The sequence below is a fragment of the Cyrtonyx montezumae genome, unplaced genomic scaffold (genome assembly GCF_038088225.1).
Source record: "Cyrtonyx montezumae isolate F1298 unplaced genomic scaffold, pur_monq_1.0 scaffold_1, whole genome shotgun sequence".
NCBI classification, from domain to species: domain Eukaryota; kingdom Metazoa; phylum Chordata; class Aves; order Galliformes; family Odontophoridae; genus Cyrtonyx; species Cyrtonyx montezumae.
Window position 1 is genome coordinate 2,529,376 of NW_027071825.1, and position 18,237 is coordinate 2,547,612.

The 18,237-nt window shown below is 41.4% G+C and overlaps 1 protein-coding gene across 1 annotated transcript; it reads left to right on the forward strand.

The window, feature by feature from the left end:
* The first annotated feature begins 450 nt into the window (after window positions 1-450).
* On the forward strand, window positions 451-12,515 carry TM2D1 (TM2 domain containing 1). Its single transcript, XM_065738024.1, has 6 exons — window positions 451-759; window positions 1,353-1,426; window positions 3,414-3,522; window positions 7,672-7,763; window positions 10,809-10,882; window positions 12,076-12,515. Exons 1-6 carry the CDS (start codon window positions 617-619, stop codon window positions 12,184-12,186), a joined length of 603 nt encoding a protein of 200 aa, XP_065594096.1. The 5' UTR covers window positions 451-616; the 3' UTR covers window positions 12,187-12,515.
* Window positions 12,516-18,237: the final 5,722 nt, after the last annotated feature.

An 18,237-nucleotide genomic window follows, 5' to 3' on the forward strand; every position in this document is an offset into this window, starting at 1 on the left:
CATCACAGAATACCTCACAAAAAGCACACGCTGAAGACAAAGCCTGACTGCTCCAGGCACTTAATACTAAAATAAGAGCACTTTTAGAAGCATAGAACCAGTTTTATGCGAAGACACAACAACAATTTCAAACTATTTCCTTCAGAGGACTGCCCTGGCAGCGCAGAGCGGGCACAGGCCACCTGCTGTACACCTCACAGGTGCTGGAAATTGTTTCTCAAATTCTTCCAGAGGAGCCCAGAGCACTGAGGACAAAGCACGGGATGCTCACGGGTCCTCAGCCCAGCAGGGGAGGGCTCCTCGGCGCCGCCATCTTGAGTGCGGGCGGGCGCTTGAAGCGGGCGCCGCCATCTTTGCTTAGGGAACGAGCCCGCTGAAATGGGCTGTGCCGGCGCCATCTTTAATATGGGCACGCTCTATTCTCAGCGCTGAGTTGAAGCGCCTCAGGAGCCATATTTGCTGAGGCCCACCCCTCAAACAACGTAGATTAAAACAAAACAAAACAAAACAAAGAAGCACCTTCAGCAACCCGAGATCCGACCTCAGCACCCCGCTCCGCCCCCGAAGGCACCCGCTCCTCCCCGCGGGTCAGCTGACCGCCGCCGCTCCTTCCATCATGGCCGCCCGGCTGCCGGCCGGCCCGGGGCTGCGGGGACGCGAGCTGGAGGCCCTGTTCCTGCTTCTCCTGTGGTTCGCAGCCGTGGACGGAACGGCGAGCCCGGAGCCGCCGCCCAAATGCGAGGAGCTGCGGCTGGGGCAATATCCTGAGCGCGGGCGGGGCGCGGTGCTCTAGCGATGGGCCGGGGCTGCCCGGGGTGAGGGGCGGACAGGAGCGGGGTCAGAGCCACCCCAGGGCTGGAGCTCCCGAGGAAGGGTGGGAGGGAGCCACGGTGCCACGCTCTTATCTGGGGCTGCGGCTGGTGAATGGCCACGAGCAGGGTTGGAGCGTTTGCGAGAAAATCCTATGGGATGAGAGACCATGTCATTCACCTCCTCCCCCTCCTTATTTTTATTGACAGGACGCTCAGCCCAGTGTGTTGACATAAGGCGAGAAACGAGGTTGGGGTGCTGCCCCGACGCAGAGGCTGTGGCAGATAAATGTTGTGGCTCCCTCAGGTCGCGCTGACTGCAGCGCTCATTAACGCACAGCTTATGCAATATAGCGGTGTATTAAATTGGATTAGCAGATTTGCAGCATGGTGATGTGCTGTTCCTATTGGGGGGATGGGGAGGAAGGGAAGCTGGCATCAAGGTGCTTCTTAAATCCTCGGGGGTGAAAGGGGGAGGAATAAACGAGCGTTAAACCTGTTGGAGTGTTTGATATGAAAAATGTTTTCCTCAACTGCCTGAACATATATGTGTGATGAGCCTAAAATAGACAATAGCACGCAGGAACCAATGAACTGCACAAATCACACAGCATATGGTAAGGATTTCTAACGTGTATTGACAATAATTGCATTTTCTGAGGAAGTACTCAGTTAATGCATTCGTGTGCCTGCTACATAAGCTTCTAAAACATGGGATCAGCAGTGTCATTAGTATGAAAGCTTACACGTAGTAGGGCGGATAATTTGAAAGGATGGAATTCAGAGGAGATACCACAGAAGATGGTATATTTCCCATAAGGCTTTATATAGATAGTACACAGGCTACTGGTAAGTAAAGAGCGGCTCACCTTTTACAATGGTTGAGGCTCACCGATGACTCCACACAGGGGGGATCTCCAAGAAGAGATCCTTCCCTGGTGGTGGTCAGCGCTTAAATGAGGTCTGGGAGAGGTGGAGCCAGACCCCACCCCTTCCCATCACACAGGTACATTGCCTTCACCTGTGCCCCTGCAGCTGACTCAGTGCTTGCCTCAGGTGTTCAATCAGTGGTTCAGGCCATGATTCAACAGTTTCCATACACACGTTTGTATACATTGGATGCTTTACTGAAACAAATACACTGTCTCTGATTGGGGCATTTGTAAGAGAGGTTCCTGCTAAATATCTTCAAAGTATGTTATATCCTCCAGGCCCGATTCTTCACTCCTGCACTTAGAGCAAACCGTCCCTGTCATACTCTGTTTTGCACATGCTTAGTAGAAGAATGACAGAACTGCCTCAAAATCTTCAAAATTTCTTTTAAGGAAAAATGGTGCCCTCCATCATCAAGATTTTTTGATGCCATGAGGCTGTTTTGGAAGCAGTTACATTTATTTTGATGTTCTTTGGCGTACAACAGAAACATGCTTAAATTGGTCCCTTGGTTTATTTCATATGTGTTCCTGATGATGAACAGCCACTCAGTGAGCTGAATGTTCTGCAGTTCAATCAGATTGGTCGTTGTGCCTAATTACCATAGTACTGCATTTAATACACCATATGTTTTCTTCAGAGTGGGGAAAGTTGCAACATTAATTAACATGTTCTTTTCTATATCTGTGTAGAATTTTTACAGATACAGCAGGCTTGGTTGTCCTCATAGTATCTCAGTCACTTCCTCTTACAGTATTATCTAAGTAATAAAAAGTTAGTCCTATAGCTCATCTTTGAAGCACTACTGCAGTCTATAAACATTTCTGGGTTTCATCATCCAAACCAGTAGGGGTTTAATTCAAAGCATCCAAACTGAATTTAATCTTTGGAATGAAATACGAGTAGATATTAAAAATAAAAATAATAATAATAAAAACAACTAAAGCCTTGTCTTCTTGCCTTTATTGGAAAATCAGGAAAGAAACGTTGAACCTGGCTAGCAGTTGTGTTGCAACTAATCAGCAGGACTTGCAAGTATTGAAAGCTGATGGACAGTGGGTAAAGGACTGGAATTTTTTCTTTTAAAACAACTCACTAAAACACTGAAGAGTGTCAGATATTCTGGTAATTGCAGACTTTTAGCAGATGTCACTTTCTGCTGTGACTTCCACTTTGGCTCTTTTGTGAGTTGAGCCTCGGTTTAGAATAATGGAACAATTTGGGTTGAAAGAGACCTCAGGAAGTCATACAGTCTCACCTCCAGCTCAAAGCAGCACTGGCAGTGAATTCAGAGAAGGCTGCTGAGGGCTTTATCCCCTCAGATCTTGAAAACCTCTAAGGATGGTGATTGCACCATCTTTCTGGGCAGCTTGTTCCAATATTTGACTGTTCCCATCATTCCTTTTCTCTTTTAGGTCTCCCATTGTCTTCTAATGGAGCAAAAATAGAAACAGCAACAGAATTAGGGCAGCAATTAGGTTTCTGTATTTTCTGTTGTGCAAAACGACAAGTTAATCATAGGTCTCACTTAAAAATATATATATATGTAACATGCCCGTGTGTGCTCTGTATCAAGTCTGTTGTACAGCATCAGCTTGTGTCTTGCCAGAAAAATACCACAATACCCAGTCAGTTACTGCTTAATCTCAAAATATTTCTTTTTGTCCTCAGTTCAGTGCCTGCCAGCACCAAATATTACTTGCAGAGATTACCTTGGCATAGAAAAAGTCTTTACTGGGCAGGAAGTTGGATTTTACAAGCCTATTGAATGTCGTAATGTGTAAGTACGCCGTACTTTTTTGTAATATTTTGTCTGTTTTACAATGAAATTTTTCTAAAACAGTACAATGCCTTGACAGTGGGGAGAATGTAGAATACTCTACATGTGTTGCCCAGTACTTCATCTTCAAATAAACACTATAAGTAATAAAAGGATACAACATGTGTGTTTATAAGTAAATCTGTCTTTGTGTTGGACGCTTTTTGTTTGTTTATCTTTGTGTCTTTGCTCTACCTTAGTACTTACTCTGGCAAAGAATTGCTACAGATTCTAAGGCCACATTTCACATATGCTTAAAATCAGCACAGCTGCTGAAAGGAGCTATCTGGGGACTCCTCTCCATCCCTTTCCCTGACGTACTTCACTGTATACTCAATCAGGGAAGTGATCTGTGTTTGAACTAGCGTGGATCAGTTGCCCAGTCTGAGTCACAGTGCAGTCACTTGGAGTGCTTGTGCCAGCAAGCAACTGAGATGAGGGCAACTCAAGGTAAGAGAGAGTGGATGAAGGAGGGCTGGAACGTGCTGCATTGCTTAGCAGCCAGTTCATGCTGGTTTGGAGTGTGCCTGTAGCTGCAGCTTAAGTTGTATTCTGAATATTGGAGGAGCTTTGGTCTTTCTTCAGTGCCCTGAAAATTTATTTTAGAGGAATTGCTCTCTAATTTTGAATAACCTTTGTATTTAATCAAGTCTTGCAAGTCTTTTAAGAGCCTGCTTCTGAAACTTGAAAATGGTAGACGTGGTTTTTTTTTTTTTCTGAAACACACTGTGAGCAATAGAAAGCTCTGGACACCAATAAATGTTCCAACTGGCCAGTGCTAATGATCAGCAAACACCTGTCAGCACCATTTGTTTCTATTTTTTGTTGGATTCATGCTGGAATCTTATTCTTTTATCCAACTCTGGAATTTCTGGAAGTTACAGCTCCAGTTGCACCATTTGCTGTGTATTCACAGAGTTAGGGCTAACCATGGCATTGCTCTAGAGAGCAAATAACTCTGATGTGGTACTGCTCAGTAATTCGTCTAACTCAGAAGTAGAGCTCTGCCTCTTAGCTTCATAAATATTTTCTCTGTATAGAGTCTTCTCAACAGTCAGAGCTCAGCAAATTGTGGAAAGCATATTATTAAATCTAATCAAATTTAAATGCTAGCAGAATAGACTTCAGTCATGTTTTTGTCCAGAAGCAATTGTGTTTCAGTCCCATCTGTGATGGGGACTGAGAATAAGATGAACTACACTAGTTTAATAAAATTGATTTTTTTTTTTTTAACAAATCTATGTAGGCAGGAAAAATGTTGTTTTTCTGATGGTTGTCACTTTACTGTGACTATTATTTGTAATAAAATAATCAGTGGTCAGACAACAAAAACAGCTCGCTGTGGCTTTTCCAGTCCTATGATTGTATGGCAGAGGTGTGAGAGGATCCTTTGTGGGCTTGCTGGAACCTCTAAAAAAATCAGCTGTAAATGTTGGGAGAGTTATATATGCATGCTCTTGGTAAAGCCCCAAAGCCAAGTAAAAACAGCAGCAATATTAGTATGACCGTCCTTCATATGAATTTTTGTTTAAAAATTCTAATTTTTCATTATATCAGCCTTTTAGAGGGTATTTTTACCTAAGTGTTAGAAACATTCTAAGCAGGATTCTCCATATTCTTGATATTACAACAACATGCTTGCACTTTCTGCTGCTTTTTGGAGATTTTCCAGCATCTTATCTGAGATTTGATGAAAACTAGCTGTTTTCTGGCAGAAATAACTGCACGTCATTTAACCAGAAAATTGGTTTGAGAAGGCATCTTCCTACAGCAGGACTGTCCTAGTGTGGGGACAGCAGGTTAATTTCTGTCCCTGGCTTTTGGAGGGGGCAGATCAGCATGCTATCCTTAGCCAAAACAATAATTTAGCAGCAGTCTAGATTACAGTTCTGGGATCCTGTTCTTTTAGATCAAGACCGTGAGTCTGTTTCAAGGGGATGTGTTTAAATTCAGCTCCTCCTAGTATTTGTTCATGGGAAAGCTTGTAATTACTAGCCATGTTGCTACGGCAAAGAACTGGGAGCTGTGATTGATTTGATTTGGTTTATTATTTAATGTTTTGGAGGTAGATTTTTGCCAAATTCTAGAATTCCCCAAATTGGCAGTCAATCATATATTGTGCTTAATATGTTCAAGCCCTGGTTCCTCGAAAAATGTATTGTTCAAGTGTTATCATTCCAAGCAAGAAGCCCTTCAAACAGTATGCTGTGCAAGTCGTGAAGTTCAGTGTGGGCAGGTCTTCCAGCAGTGCTAGGAGGTGCTGAAAGAGCACAGAAAGTCATACAGCAGCACCATGCATAGTATCAACCGGTAAGGAGAGCAGGAAGAAGTTTTTACATGGAAACTGGGAGAAATATACAGAGAAAGACTGAATGGGCCAATAAGTGAGACAAATCAGAGAAGCAACTGAAAGGGAATTGTGTTTTTACCCAACTGTAGAAATTGCTTGAGATTAATGGGAAGTTTTATTTTCCAACTTGCTGGATTAGTCTTCAGTACATATTTTTATCTGTAAGAATGAATAGGAAAGGAAATACGAGAGTGGATGCAGCTTTGTTACAATATTTACGTGCTTCCACTTCGTGCTAGATTTCTTCTGCCCTTGTTGAGGTGCAGATTGTTCTCCTTTTAGCAACAACTCTGCATTGAGGTGCTTTAAAGTTTTTGCTTCATTACTGTTTCTGAAACAGTTCTCTAAAACGGTGTTTCCACATTTATGGAAGAGTTCTATGTACTAGCGTCCTTGGATGACTTCCTGATAGATCTCAGTTGGTAAACATTTTCCAATCTTTTACCTCAACTTTTAAATAAAACAATCAGTGTTCTTTACAATGGAAACAAGGCAGTTCTGAGGATGGCCCCTTACATTACATTAGGTTCCAGAAATGCCCAGTGTGTCCTGTGTTGCTAGTAAGCACTGAATAACAAATATTGAGGTAAGAGTCATCGTTTAATCACTTAATGTTGCCATTAAGTTTTAAAGTCAGTGAATCTAGATAATAAGCAAAAATGTAGATCTTTATTTGGCATTGAAAGTGCTTAATAAAGGTGCTTGGACCTATCTCAGCTACTGCCTTTTGTGAAACTCTTATGTTTTATTCAACTGTCAACCACAAGTTTAATTTGGGCTTATTAAGTAATTGCTGGCACAGATTAATGCACGTATCAGAACAGTAAATTGTTGAATTCTTTAAAGTTCTAATTGCATTTGGGTTTCTGCTCTTTTCAGAGGGTAGCTTTTTGCCAATGCAGCAAAGGGTGGTTTTAGTACCAATAGCTGTACATTTCTAGCTTGCCTATTAGCATAAAGTTCACATCAGCAGAGACCGAGCGTTGCAAATGGTTCGGTGGCCACATCACTCCAGCTGTTGGCAAGAACAGAGCCAATTAGTATAGCTCTCGGGAAGCCTGTTGTATCTGTGTATTTGGTGTGAGTGGCCACGGGATGCAAAACTTGAAGGTGTCTGTGTGCTGCTGACATCCTCGTGCAGTTCACAGCTCTTTTCATTTGTAGGAGTGCGTGCCGTTTACTGCCCTTAGTGTGCCGGACACGGGTAGCAACACGACTTCTCCTTTTTGCTGAATCCTTCCTGCGGCTTCTTCAGCCAGTGGCCATGGTTCATTTCTCCTTCAGATCTCATTGCAATTACTGTCTCTGCTGACATCTCACCTGTCTACCCTGTTCCTCTCTATTTGGCTGGATGTGAGGCTAATGCCTACAGACAGTGTGCGTACACCTCTTAGCTTTCCGGTGTTGTCTCAATAGGGCTGACCCATTAGAAAATGCTCTTTAGAACTGGGAATGTATCAGCAACTGAATTATGTCTTTCTTGTCAAGAAGTGATGATTAAGTTGCAGCATAAGAATCGTAAGAATCAGTATTCTGCAGGAGTGTTCGAGAGTTGGGAAAGCCGGGGCTGCTTCATGGAGGATGCCTGTGAAGTTTGAAAGCTTAACATCAATTCTGTCTCTGTTAATTGAAGATAAATAACAAATCTGACTTGATTTTTTTGCTTTTTTTTAACTGAAGCAGCAAATGAGTCATACATTAATTATAAAAAATAGGAGTGAATATATTTTGCAGTCTACATTGCTTGTTTCTTTTGGCAGTAATGGATACTCTTACAAAGTGGCAGTGGCTCTGTCCTTATTTCTTGGATGGTTGGGAGCAGATAGATTTTATCTAGGCTATCCTGCCTTAGGTAAGTTTTTTTCTTATTTTTACTTTGAGGTAAAGCTTCCTGTGATGACTGAGTTGTTTGTGTGAATATGTACATTGAATAAAAAGTGCAGATTGTCATCATTTTGCTATTTACATCTAGAAACTTTACATTGTTTTCAAATAAGATAAAATCCGGGATCATTATTCCTCTACCTCCTGTCCTGCTGGAGTCAGTGATGACAGACACATACATAGCTGTCCAGCAGATAAAACCTTCACAAGCAAACATGATTACTGCCATTTGTTCTGCTTTACATTGGTATTTAGCTCACTCTGCATTCTCTGTGAGCCAGCAGAATGGGAGTGGCTATGATCAATGTGCCACGTACTTGAATGTTACTCTGTTTTAACAGGGAAATAGGGGACAAACTTTACAGTAAACATGGTGTTTGGGGATGTGGAACTTATTCTGGCAAGTGCTGTTGTCAAGGTAGCTTATGGAATTAATAATAATTCTGCAGGAGCTGGGACCTTTAATAGCAACTACCTCTTCTTACTGGTTCTAGGACCTGATTCCAAGGGAGATGGTGCCAAAGGCTTTTCAATAATGCAGAGACCTCAGGATGTTAGAACTACTTCCACTGTCTTGGATTTTCTCTGTTTCTGAGCCAGACAAATGGAGTAAATTTAAGTCTAGATAGCATGGAGCAGTGAATTGAATGAGCTAAACATGTTACTGTCCTTTCAGCTGGGAGTTCTGAGTTTCTGCCCATCAAATAGAAACCCTTGTTGTTCTTTTTAATTCTTTCTGGTTAATCTCGTGTTCACATGTGTGTCTTTTTTCCTTGAGTTTCCATAATTAGCTCTGATTTTGTGCATCTGTTTCATAAGGAGATATTTTGGGAGTTGTTCAGGTGCACGTTTTTGTTATGACATTGGGTTTGGAATAATAATTTGCAGTATTTATTTTGCAGTACATTGTGGTGCAGTAGATGGAAATACTCTGTTCCCATGTAGCAGTTCTGTGTGGCTCATGCTTGCTAACCCCACAGGAATATACTGTAGCCAGTACCCAAAGTTAAAAGACATAAAATGAAACTCCTCTAAAGACAAAAATTTGTCTTTTGAAAGCCAAAGGAGAAAGAATCGAGAGTAGAAAAGAAAAATAAAATGCTTAAAAAAAGTCAACTTCAACCTGCACTCCAGAAACGTGTGCCAAATTCAGAAATAGTACTTCTGCATCCAATAGCTTAATGCTGAGTGGCTCACCAGGGTGCAGATGGTTCCTTGAGTAAACTGGAGCCACTGCTGGAGCTGGCATGGTAAGGGAACTGCTGGGCTCCTAAAAGGTGAGCTGACAGCAAGCTTTGGGACTGCACTGGAGAGGAGGTGGCAGAATGAGCATCACAAAGAAATATTTTACACGGTGACTGCATTGATACGGAGCTAATAACAGAGTAAATGTGGTCACCAAATATTTGATATTATTTAACTGTGTTAACGGCTGTTTCCTGAGGCTAGTATTTTTTAGGTGGCTCTTTCCCTTGTTTTGTCACGTAACACTTGCAGGCAAACCATGTCTGACCACAGCAAATCTCACCCCTCAGCTTCTGGGAACGAGTTGTCCTAGACATTGATGCACTGAGTTTTTGCACGTTTAAGTGGCACAACTTCAGCTGCAATATGCATGTGGGCTTTTCTTTTAATCAGCTGAAAGACTGTCCTGCTATTCATCCTGTTGGTCATTAGATGTATTTTCTCTGTTCTCTCTCACTACGCTGTCATTCCGGGGAATGATGATAAACTGTCTCGCTAGAGTTTATAAATCAGCTAGTTTCATCTTGTCAGCGATGGGAGCTGTCTCCAGACAGAGAGATGCTCTTCCCACAGCGCACAAACTGCTACTCCCCCACTCTCCTCCACGTGCAGGCACAGAAAAAGGGCATGGGGGAGAGGAGGCGGTGTGCTGGGCAGAGTGCTGCTTCCAAGGGAGAGGGGAGCTCAGAGGAGAGGTCAGGAGACCTTCAGGTGTTGGGCTCAGAGCTGGCTGGGGAAAACTGGGGTGTTTTCTCACTGTCAGGCATTAGCAGCACAGCACAGCACGACTTGTTGCTGGGCGAGAGGTGCCACGAGGTACTGCCCTGGGTGCTGTTATCAGTGTGCCTGTTTCTTGTCTCAGAAGCGTCCTGGTCCCTGGAAGTACAGTGAGGATACACTTTTAGTGTTTTCCCTGAACAGTATGGCCTGTAAATAACATAAACACAGTAGATATGCATTCCTCTTCATGCTGCCTGTCCCTGAGTAAAGAGACAAATGTCTTCTTACTCTCAAAATAACCTAGATGTTTGCTTAGCTCAGCAGGTATCAACTTGTAATATATATAGTACTCTTTGTATTATATTGATTGTACAAGAAACTACTGATATTAAAAAAAAAGTAAAAAAAATTAAGTCAATCTTGTTTTGAACACACTTTCCAGAAGTAGTCTGCCTCTCAATGAAACATTTATTTGCTAGGTGCTATTCCCATATATTTTCTATGAATCTTTCATTTATTTGTATAAAAAAACCCACCCTTCTTGGAATACTGATTAAAAAAGAAGTGTTTCTATATATGTACATGTATATATATTCAAAATAAATTCAAATTTCAGCAAAACTACAAAATTGATACTGAAATGATTCTCTGAAGCAGCATGTTCTGAAAGTCAAATCATTACGTGCTCCAACTCACAACAGAAAGTCTCCCTCCATTCATGAGAAGTTTTTGTAGCTCAAGTTGGGATTTTCTTCTCTCAGTTTGCAAATAAATGACATTTTCCAGTAACTTGATTATCAACTTTTGACTTAAGAATATATATAAATTTAAAATAATGTTACTTTAAAAATCTCTCTAGTGCATTCAGGATGCATATACAGATGGTATTTCCCTTGATAATTAAAGATATTTGACTTCAGTTCTGTTTCTAAATATATATATGTGTATATATATATAGTGGAGAGTTGGGATGTGATTGCAAGCAGCAGCACACAGACTTCATAGATGCTGGCTTAAAGCTACTGTTAATTTTTATTTTCTTTTTTAGGTTTGTTAAAGTTCTGCACTGTAGGATTTTGTGGAATTGGTAGCTTAATTGATTTCATACTTATTTCAATGCAGGTAAGTAAGTCAGTGCTTTCAAAGCAAGATACAAATCTGTACTCGTAAAAGCTTTGATTACTAATTCCTTGTTAGCATTTTAACCTTAAGAACTGTTGTGTATTGAAAAATCAAGGCATTTACTATCGCTCTGTTTACAGCTTGATATTCTAGAACACAGGTGCAAAAGATATTTATTGTTTGTATTAAAACAAGATAGATGAACTGCCTTTAAGTACTTATAAGGAATAGCTCAGAATCAATAGCACCATAAATTCAGCATGTCAGAACCTCTGAGCTCTTTCTGTGAGAGCTGTCCTGGAGTACCCAGAGTCCTGAAGCTCTGCATTTATGTGTGCTCTGCTACTGGTGGAGCCCGTCATCTGGGATGTTAAGGCAGCACGCACGTGAGAAGACATCGCCCAGTTTTTCCTGCCTCTTCAAACCTAAGTCTCACATCACCAGAGAGCCCTTGCAGTAGGATTCCTGATGGTTAAGTCCCCAACTGGGCTGACATCTTGTGACATCATAAAATTGCCAAACTGATTTATTTTACAGTGCACCCATTGAGCACAAATTATGCATTGCCTATAGTGAACTCAAAATACATTGAAGACATGGAAATTATATATATGGGTGAATAGAAAAATGTTTAGCATTTAAAGTGTGTGTATCCTCAAGTTCCTTTCTTTACTATCAGTGTGTTTTGCCTCATGGCTTACAGACACACTGAGGGTATCTTTCATCTCTCCTTACTCATCTCCCTGATGGCTCTGTATCAGTTTAGCATTTCCAGAACAAAAAAGCCACGATCTTCTCTCCATCTCCCTGTTTCTTACCTGTGCAATGTTTCAAATGCCTTTGTCATCAGCCTAATTCTCTCCTACGTGCCTTCCTTTGTTCAGCAAAAGTGGTTTTGGAGCCTACTCATTTGTAAGCCTGATTTTGCGACCCAAATCCTCGACAGCTTAACCTAGCACCCAGTGCCTGGCTATGTTACGTGGTTGATTTTAAGCCCCAGGGAAACGTTCGTCCTGAGACAACGCTCACTAAAATAGTTAAGCTATGGTGTGACTTCAAAATAAATCTTGTTTCTGTTTGGTTAATTAAGCATGTCTAATTTTATGCTGGGAAAATTAGCAATAATTGAGACATTAGCACCAAGTGTATATTTTACTTTATGCTGAGAAGTCTTGGTTCTTTTTCTCTTGTAGATTGTTGGACCTTCTGATGGCTCTAGTTACATTATAGATTATTATGGAGCAAGGCTCACGCGGCTCACTATTACCAACGAGACATTCAGGAAAATGCAGACCTACCCTTAACCCTGGCAGTAAGTGTCATGTATGCAGAAGTGCACTTTAGTTTTACAGGTGGATCCAGTCGTCCACTGGAATGGCTGATGACTTATTACACTTCATCAGAACTGATCAGACACACGTTGAACAAAGATGATAAAATAAGAAAACTCATCAAGTGAATGAGTTTACCAGAATGGAGCTAGGTTTCTTTGACTGCTGTTTCTGTGAGCATATACTTTGTGGTGAGGTTTGTACTGTTATGAAATATGCAGACTTTTGCAATTTGCACCAGTGTTATTTTGTGCTTCAGTATTATTTAGGGGGTTGTAGAGAGGGAAGGAGGTTGTTCTGAAAAACTGGTTTCAATGGACTAAAGATCAACGCAATGGGAGCATGGATGGGCCAGGAGTGCACTTGAGTCTATCTTCAGAACTGCGTGTATCACAGTTTGGATAGAAAGAAAGGACATTTCTGTTAGCTGAAGTCCAGGTGGCCCTGAAACCTGTGCTGGCATAGCATGTGAAATTCTTGTAACTGAAACAGTTACTTCTGTAAAGCTTAAAGACAAATTTGGGGCGAGCTGTACAACTTGATCAATGCTAATCAGCAGTAGGAACGTGTGTACTTAAGAAATAGTACCATGGGTGACAAAATATAAAGTTGATGTTGGGGTGCACTGATGTTAGAATACAACATAGCTGTCCTGGTTCTTCTGATATTATTATTATATTTCCCCTTCCCTTAGTATATTATATATATTATATTTCCTTTCCCTTAGCAAAATACATACTTCCTTTTTTTTTTTCCTGAGAAGAAATGTATGCATCTGTTTTACAGATACAGAATGTCCAAAAAGTGAATTCTTTGTTTTAATAAAGCCCTCAGAAGGTTCTTCTTTTTAATCAGTTGTGTTTTAGTGAAATAAATCCTGTGTCCTTCAAAGCATTTTGACCAAATTCTTTAGGATAGCCAAGACTTACATGGATGTTTCTTCAAAGAAAAGTATATACACAGAGACAGAAAACGTGTCAACAGAATCTTGATGCTATTTGACCAATTTTAAACATTCCCTTCACCTTCTTATGAAAACCAGCAGTAACTGAATGAGAAACCCACACTATGTAAACTTAAGTGTAGATTTTCTTCAATAATTTGAGTTATTCTTCTGCTTTGTAGATGAAACTTTCAAAATGTTATTCGTGTCTGACAAAAACTAGATTCCTGAACTGATTTTTAAATGTGCAGTTGTAGTCTTTTAAACTTACACTAAGACTCGGTGCACAGGAAGCTTTGTAAAAAAAAAAATAAATAAATCCTGTTTTGCTTTCCAAATCGGTGAAACCTGACCTATGATGTAATGAGAATCAACCACACACAACACTTTGTACTTAACATTAATTCTTTCCTTCACATGAAAAGGCATAATTTTGGAATACTTGCTAACATGCACGCTACTTGTGGGTTCAAAGAGAGAAGAACACTCCATTAGTTTCGTTCACTTGCCTCATGTTTGCTGCATCTCCCTTTTGTCTTTCACCACGTTCTCCTTATGCATGTCAGTTTTGGTTTCTGAAATGTGCATTTTCAAAACCAGACAGGAAGTGGATGGAAAATAAATGCCTGAATCAAATAAAATCCCATGGCTCATATCATCCTGTGACTTGTCTGCTTTTTGTTTTCTAACCCTGCAGCTGATGATACGGCTCTGAAAATAGCACAATACTATGTGCAATTCAATTTAAAAAAACAACAAAAAAAAAGATCTCTGAGAACTCGTCTCACAAGATTTCATTTTAAAATGGATCTCCATATGTACAAGTAGCAGAGGGCTTGACTTAGTGACTGCAGCAGTCCATCTTGTGCTTCATTATCTCTAAAAGAATGCAGGGACCATTTTGTGTGAATCAGATGAAAATATGATTAGTTATGAAGTCTGTCAGATAGATTGTTAAACCCAGAAATAAAGTGGTCAGCAGAGAGAAAGATTGCCTATTCCCAGTTAATTTACCTTATTTCTGTAGAAACAGTAGATTCATCCAGACTCAGTCCAAAGAATGAAAACACCATAGAATTCTTTCTTCCCAATCCTCTGTTTGTGATGTCTCACAGTACCTCCCGAGTTCTTCTCAGGACTGCACTACTCTGTGATAGGATCAAGAAAGAAGGGTGACCAGGCAGAACAATACATATGAGCATTAGCACGATTTATTTTTCTTTTCTCTTTAGATGGCACTCTACATTGTCCTCTTCCTGAACTAACAGCTTTCCACTTCTTCCGTAACCCTCTCCATTTTCCGTGAAGTCTTGTATAAATTAATATCACAGATGACATAACCTTTGCAACTTGTGTAGGATATGATTGGAATTACGTTACATATCTGAACGCACTTCTCTGGTTGCACAGCTGAAGTTTAGAGAGGGTTAACTGAGTAAGTAGATAGTACTACAGGGCCAGGAGAGAGCTAGTGAGGTCTTTGTTTTCATCTTGTAATTGTCAGATACGGCACGTTTACCATAAGGACTGTGAAAAGTGTGATGCAAGATGTAAAGCTGTCCCACTGTGTTAATAATAAATTGGCTACGGTAATATTTACCAAAACGTCTGTCCTACGATGATTTTCTGTGTTGCTGCCTGCTTTAGCATTCACCTGTCAATCAACTTGTCCATCTTAGCGTTTCTGTGCTTCTCATGGCTCCTACTGCACTGGAATCTTCTCTCTTAGTTGTAGCTTTTTCTCAGAAATAGTTGAAAAGCAATAAAAGCATTTAAACAGTGTACCGTGTCATCTTCCTGCCTCGTTTCCAGAACACTAATATCTGCTTGCCTTGCAGATGCTCAGGAGGTCTTTCAAGAATCCAAACAGACAGAAGTATTATTCTGTATCTTAGGCATTACAAAAAAAAACAAAACAAAAAAAAAGAATTTGAAGTGCCTCATATTTAAAAGCCTATACCAAGCTACTCAGTGAAGACGTTACACAAGCAAGCCAGGAGTGAAATAATTAAACCAAGATCTTCCCAAAGCACAGGGCAGTTCAGCTATTGCAAAAATAAAGACTTCTTCCCTCCCCAGTCTACATTTTAGAGTTTTCTGCTATTCCTTAACACCGTGACGTGGAAGGGCAGTAGCTAATAGGAGCATTTGGTTTTGGACGCTATGCCTTCACTCACGCAGTACAAGTGGTTTTACTGAGGTGTGCCCACTGCTGTGGATTGTGTTCGTTCTATGAGATCAACCTGTGTAGGGAGCACAGTTTCAAAAGGCTGTTTTAGAACAGGTTACCTGACTGGTTACCCCTTCAGCCGTGTAGATTGAGACCGTGCTACAACTTCTTGTGACAGCATGTTGTTATCTTAACTGCTTCCCTCTCTACCACCACCCACCACTTACTCTATGAAGATATCACTTCTGCTTTCAAGACGTGATAGCACCTTAAATGTTAGGGCTTATTATGTTCCCAAAGATGGATTACCAGTGCGTCTGCCAGTAAAACTTCTCAGCTCCACAGGAAAGTCTTTGTGTTTGAAATGCTCCGTTAGAATTTTTTTGGAGAACATCTGTTGTCACCCCATCAAGAATTGTTTCGTTTGTTCCTCAGGAGTATATTCAGTTATATTTGCTTGCACAGCAATGTCTATTCAGTCTCCTCACATCTCTTCTCAGCATTGTTTTTTAATTTTATTTTTTTATTTTTAGATTCATTAGGTGTTTAGTCCATTTCTGTATTGAGAGTCATCCCTGCTGCTTGCTCTGCAGTTTTCAGACCAGTTTCCTCCAGAAAGCGATGCTGGATGCAATAAGGTCGGGTTGGGTGCCTAAGCACCCCACTGGGGAAGCACCAAGGACAGGGTTTCACAGGCTGCCATACACTTCCATTGCCTTACAGGACTGTCCCCCCTTGTTTGATTGCCTGGTACATCACTGATACATGATATAAAGCCTTTCAAACTGAGGGTAGTCTTATTTCTAACTGCTTTGTCATTTTCGTCATTAGAGATGGTCACTATATAGCTTCCTTAAACTTTAAATACTGTTTCTTAACCAGCTACTACCTTTTGGGTATGCACTTTTTCAACTTCAGAGTCCACCGAGAGATACAATATGAGAGATTGGTCAGTCTGCAGCTTCTGCACTTACTGCCTGAATCTGGGGGGAAAAAAACCTTACTCAGGTGTTTTGCTGGGCTAATATTTGATTGCGACTCCTCCAGCTTTCCTCCTCTTAGTTTTCTGTGTTACTCAGAGGATCTTTCTATTCTCTGTGAGGCTTATGAGAACATTTCCTAAATGGCTGTTAACATCTGATCAGCATCCTATGCGTGGCAACTCCAAAGCTGCTTTTCTTTGTCTACACATCAGCTCTTCATCTGCTGGCTGGCTTGGGATGTCCTTCTGCAAGTTCTCAAGAAGCTCTACAAGGAGTTGGGCTCTTCAGAGCTGAATCAAATACATGGAAATATCACAGCCCCAGGTTAGAGAATCTTTTGTACGTACAAAGCAAAGACACACTGGGGAGGAATTGATGTCCGTACGAGGGTGTTGTAGGCTTTAGTTTTGGCAGAAAGTTACGTCTGAAATTTAAAATAGCGTTGTCTCTTTGCCTTCTGCTTCCTGAAGGTGGAGCCAAACCCCCTATCAGATCTCCACATCTCCTGAAGATTTTCTTTACAGTGCAGCAAAGACGGCACTCCTGTATTTTACCTTGCGCAACAGAGAAAACTGGAAAGAGGATGTGAGGTTTGCAGCCAGCCAAAAAGTGTTTTGCTCTCTCTAGACCTAAGGCTGTAGCAAAGGAAAAAGAGGAACTATAAAAATAAAAGGGCATTCTCAGTGCTGTTCGCAGCGTGGTGATGAAGATCGAGTTCCAGAAACTTCCAAGGAAACAAACTGTTTTAAATGTACAACTTTTCTCAAGTCTGCACACCTCGCTTTTCCCAAGATTTCTGATTCTTTGTGGGTCGTTACATCTTGACCATACTCATGCTCTGATAATTCTCCTTTACACATTTGAATGACTGCTTTCAAGACTGCAGTGCTCTCTGAGAAGTGCACTTCTAGGGCTTTGCAGATGCATATGACACAGCAGAATTCTGGGCCGTATAAAAATTATCAAGATCAGTTTCCATTACTGTAATTACTATATAAATCCTATCTTTAAGAGGCTTAGAACAGGCCTATTTAACCTTGGTTTGAGCTGAGATCCAGGCCGAGTTTGATAAGTTGAACACTGAATTCTTTCTTTTTTTTTTTTCTCTTCCTTTTTTTTTTCTCCTGTCCTTTCTCTGCAGCATCATAACTTAGTTGAGAGCAGCAGGGGGAGGGAGAAGGGATCCAAGCGTCCTCCTGATCTGTCTCAGACAGGGTGCTGGTAGTGGTGCAGCATACCTGCCCCCAGCCGATAGCATGGCTGAATCAAACGTTACCTCCAAAAAGTACCTTGGAACCTGTGACCTCTGTACACAGCTGTACTGCAGAGGTGTGCGAGATGTCTTGGAGGCACATGATCCACAGAGTGCAGTCAGAAGCTCGTGGGTGAAGTGTGTGATCCCACCCTCTTTGGAAGGCTCTTGCAGTCAATTCCCACCTTTTATGCCATTTGCACCAACCAGCTCAGCAAAAACTGAGGTTCTGGCCGTCCCGGTGCTTCCATTTTGGGTGGCTGAGCTGCAGTGCCTCCAGCCACCTTTCAGGCCAAAACATTCAGAGCTGGGGAGTCAGCAGACACCATTTTCAGCGGTTCCCCTGTCCTATCACTTAGGCATGCCAGGCCGTTAGGTGAGGCCAGAGAGCAGCTTTGATACGGGTGGCTTTTAGCTGCTCAGCATAAAGCCTGGCACGAGGTTCCTCATTGTGAACCTGTTCTGCGGTGGGTGTTTTCCCCCAGTCAGGAGAGCAGTAGGAGTTAAATTATTAATGTATTCTGTTTTCTTTACGCAGAGTTTTCTTCAAAGTTCCTTGGATTTACTGTGGGGAAAAACATAGCAGGAACATGTAAGAGGAGATGGCTGACTGCAAAGAACGGAGCGTTCACCTTGAGCCCAAAGAGACTGCCCGACATATGGATCGTGTTGGCAG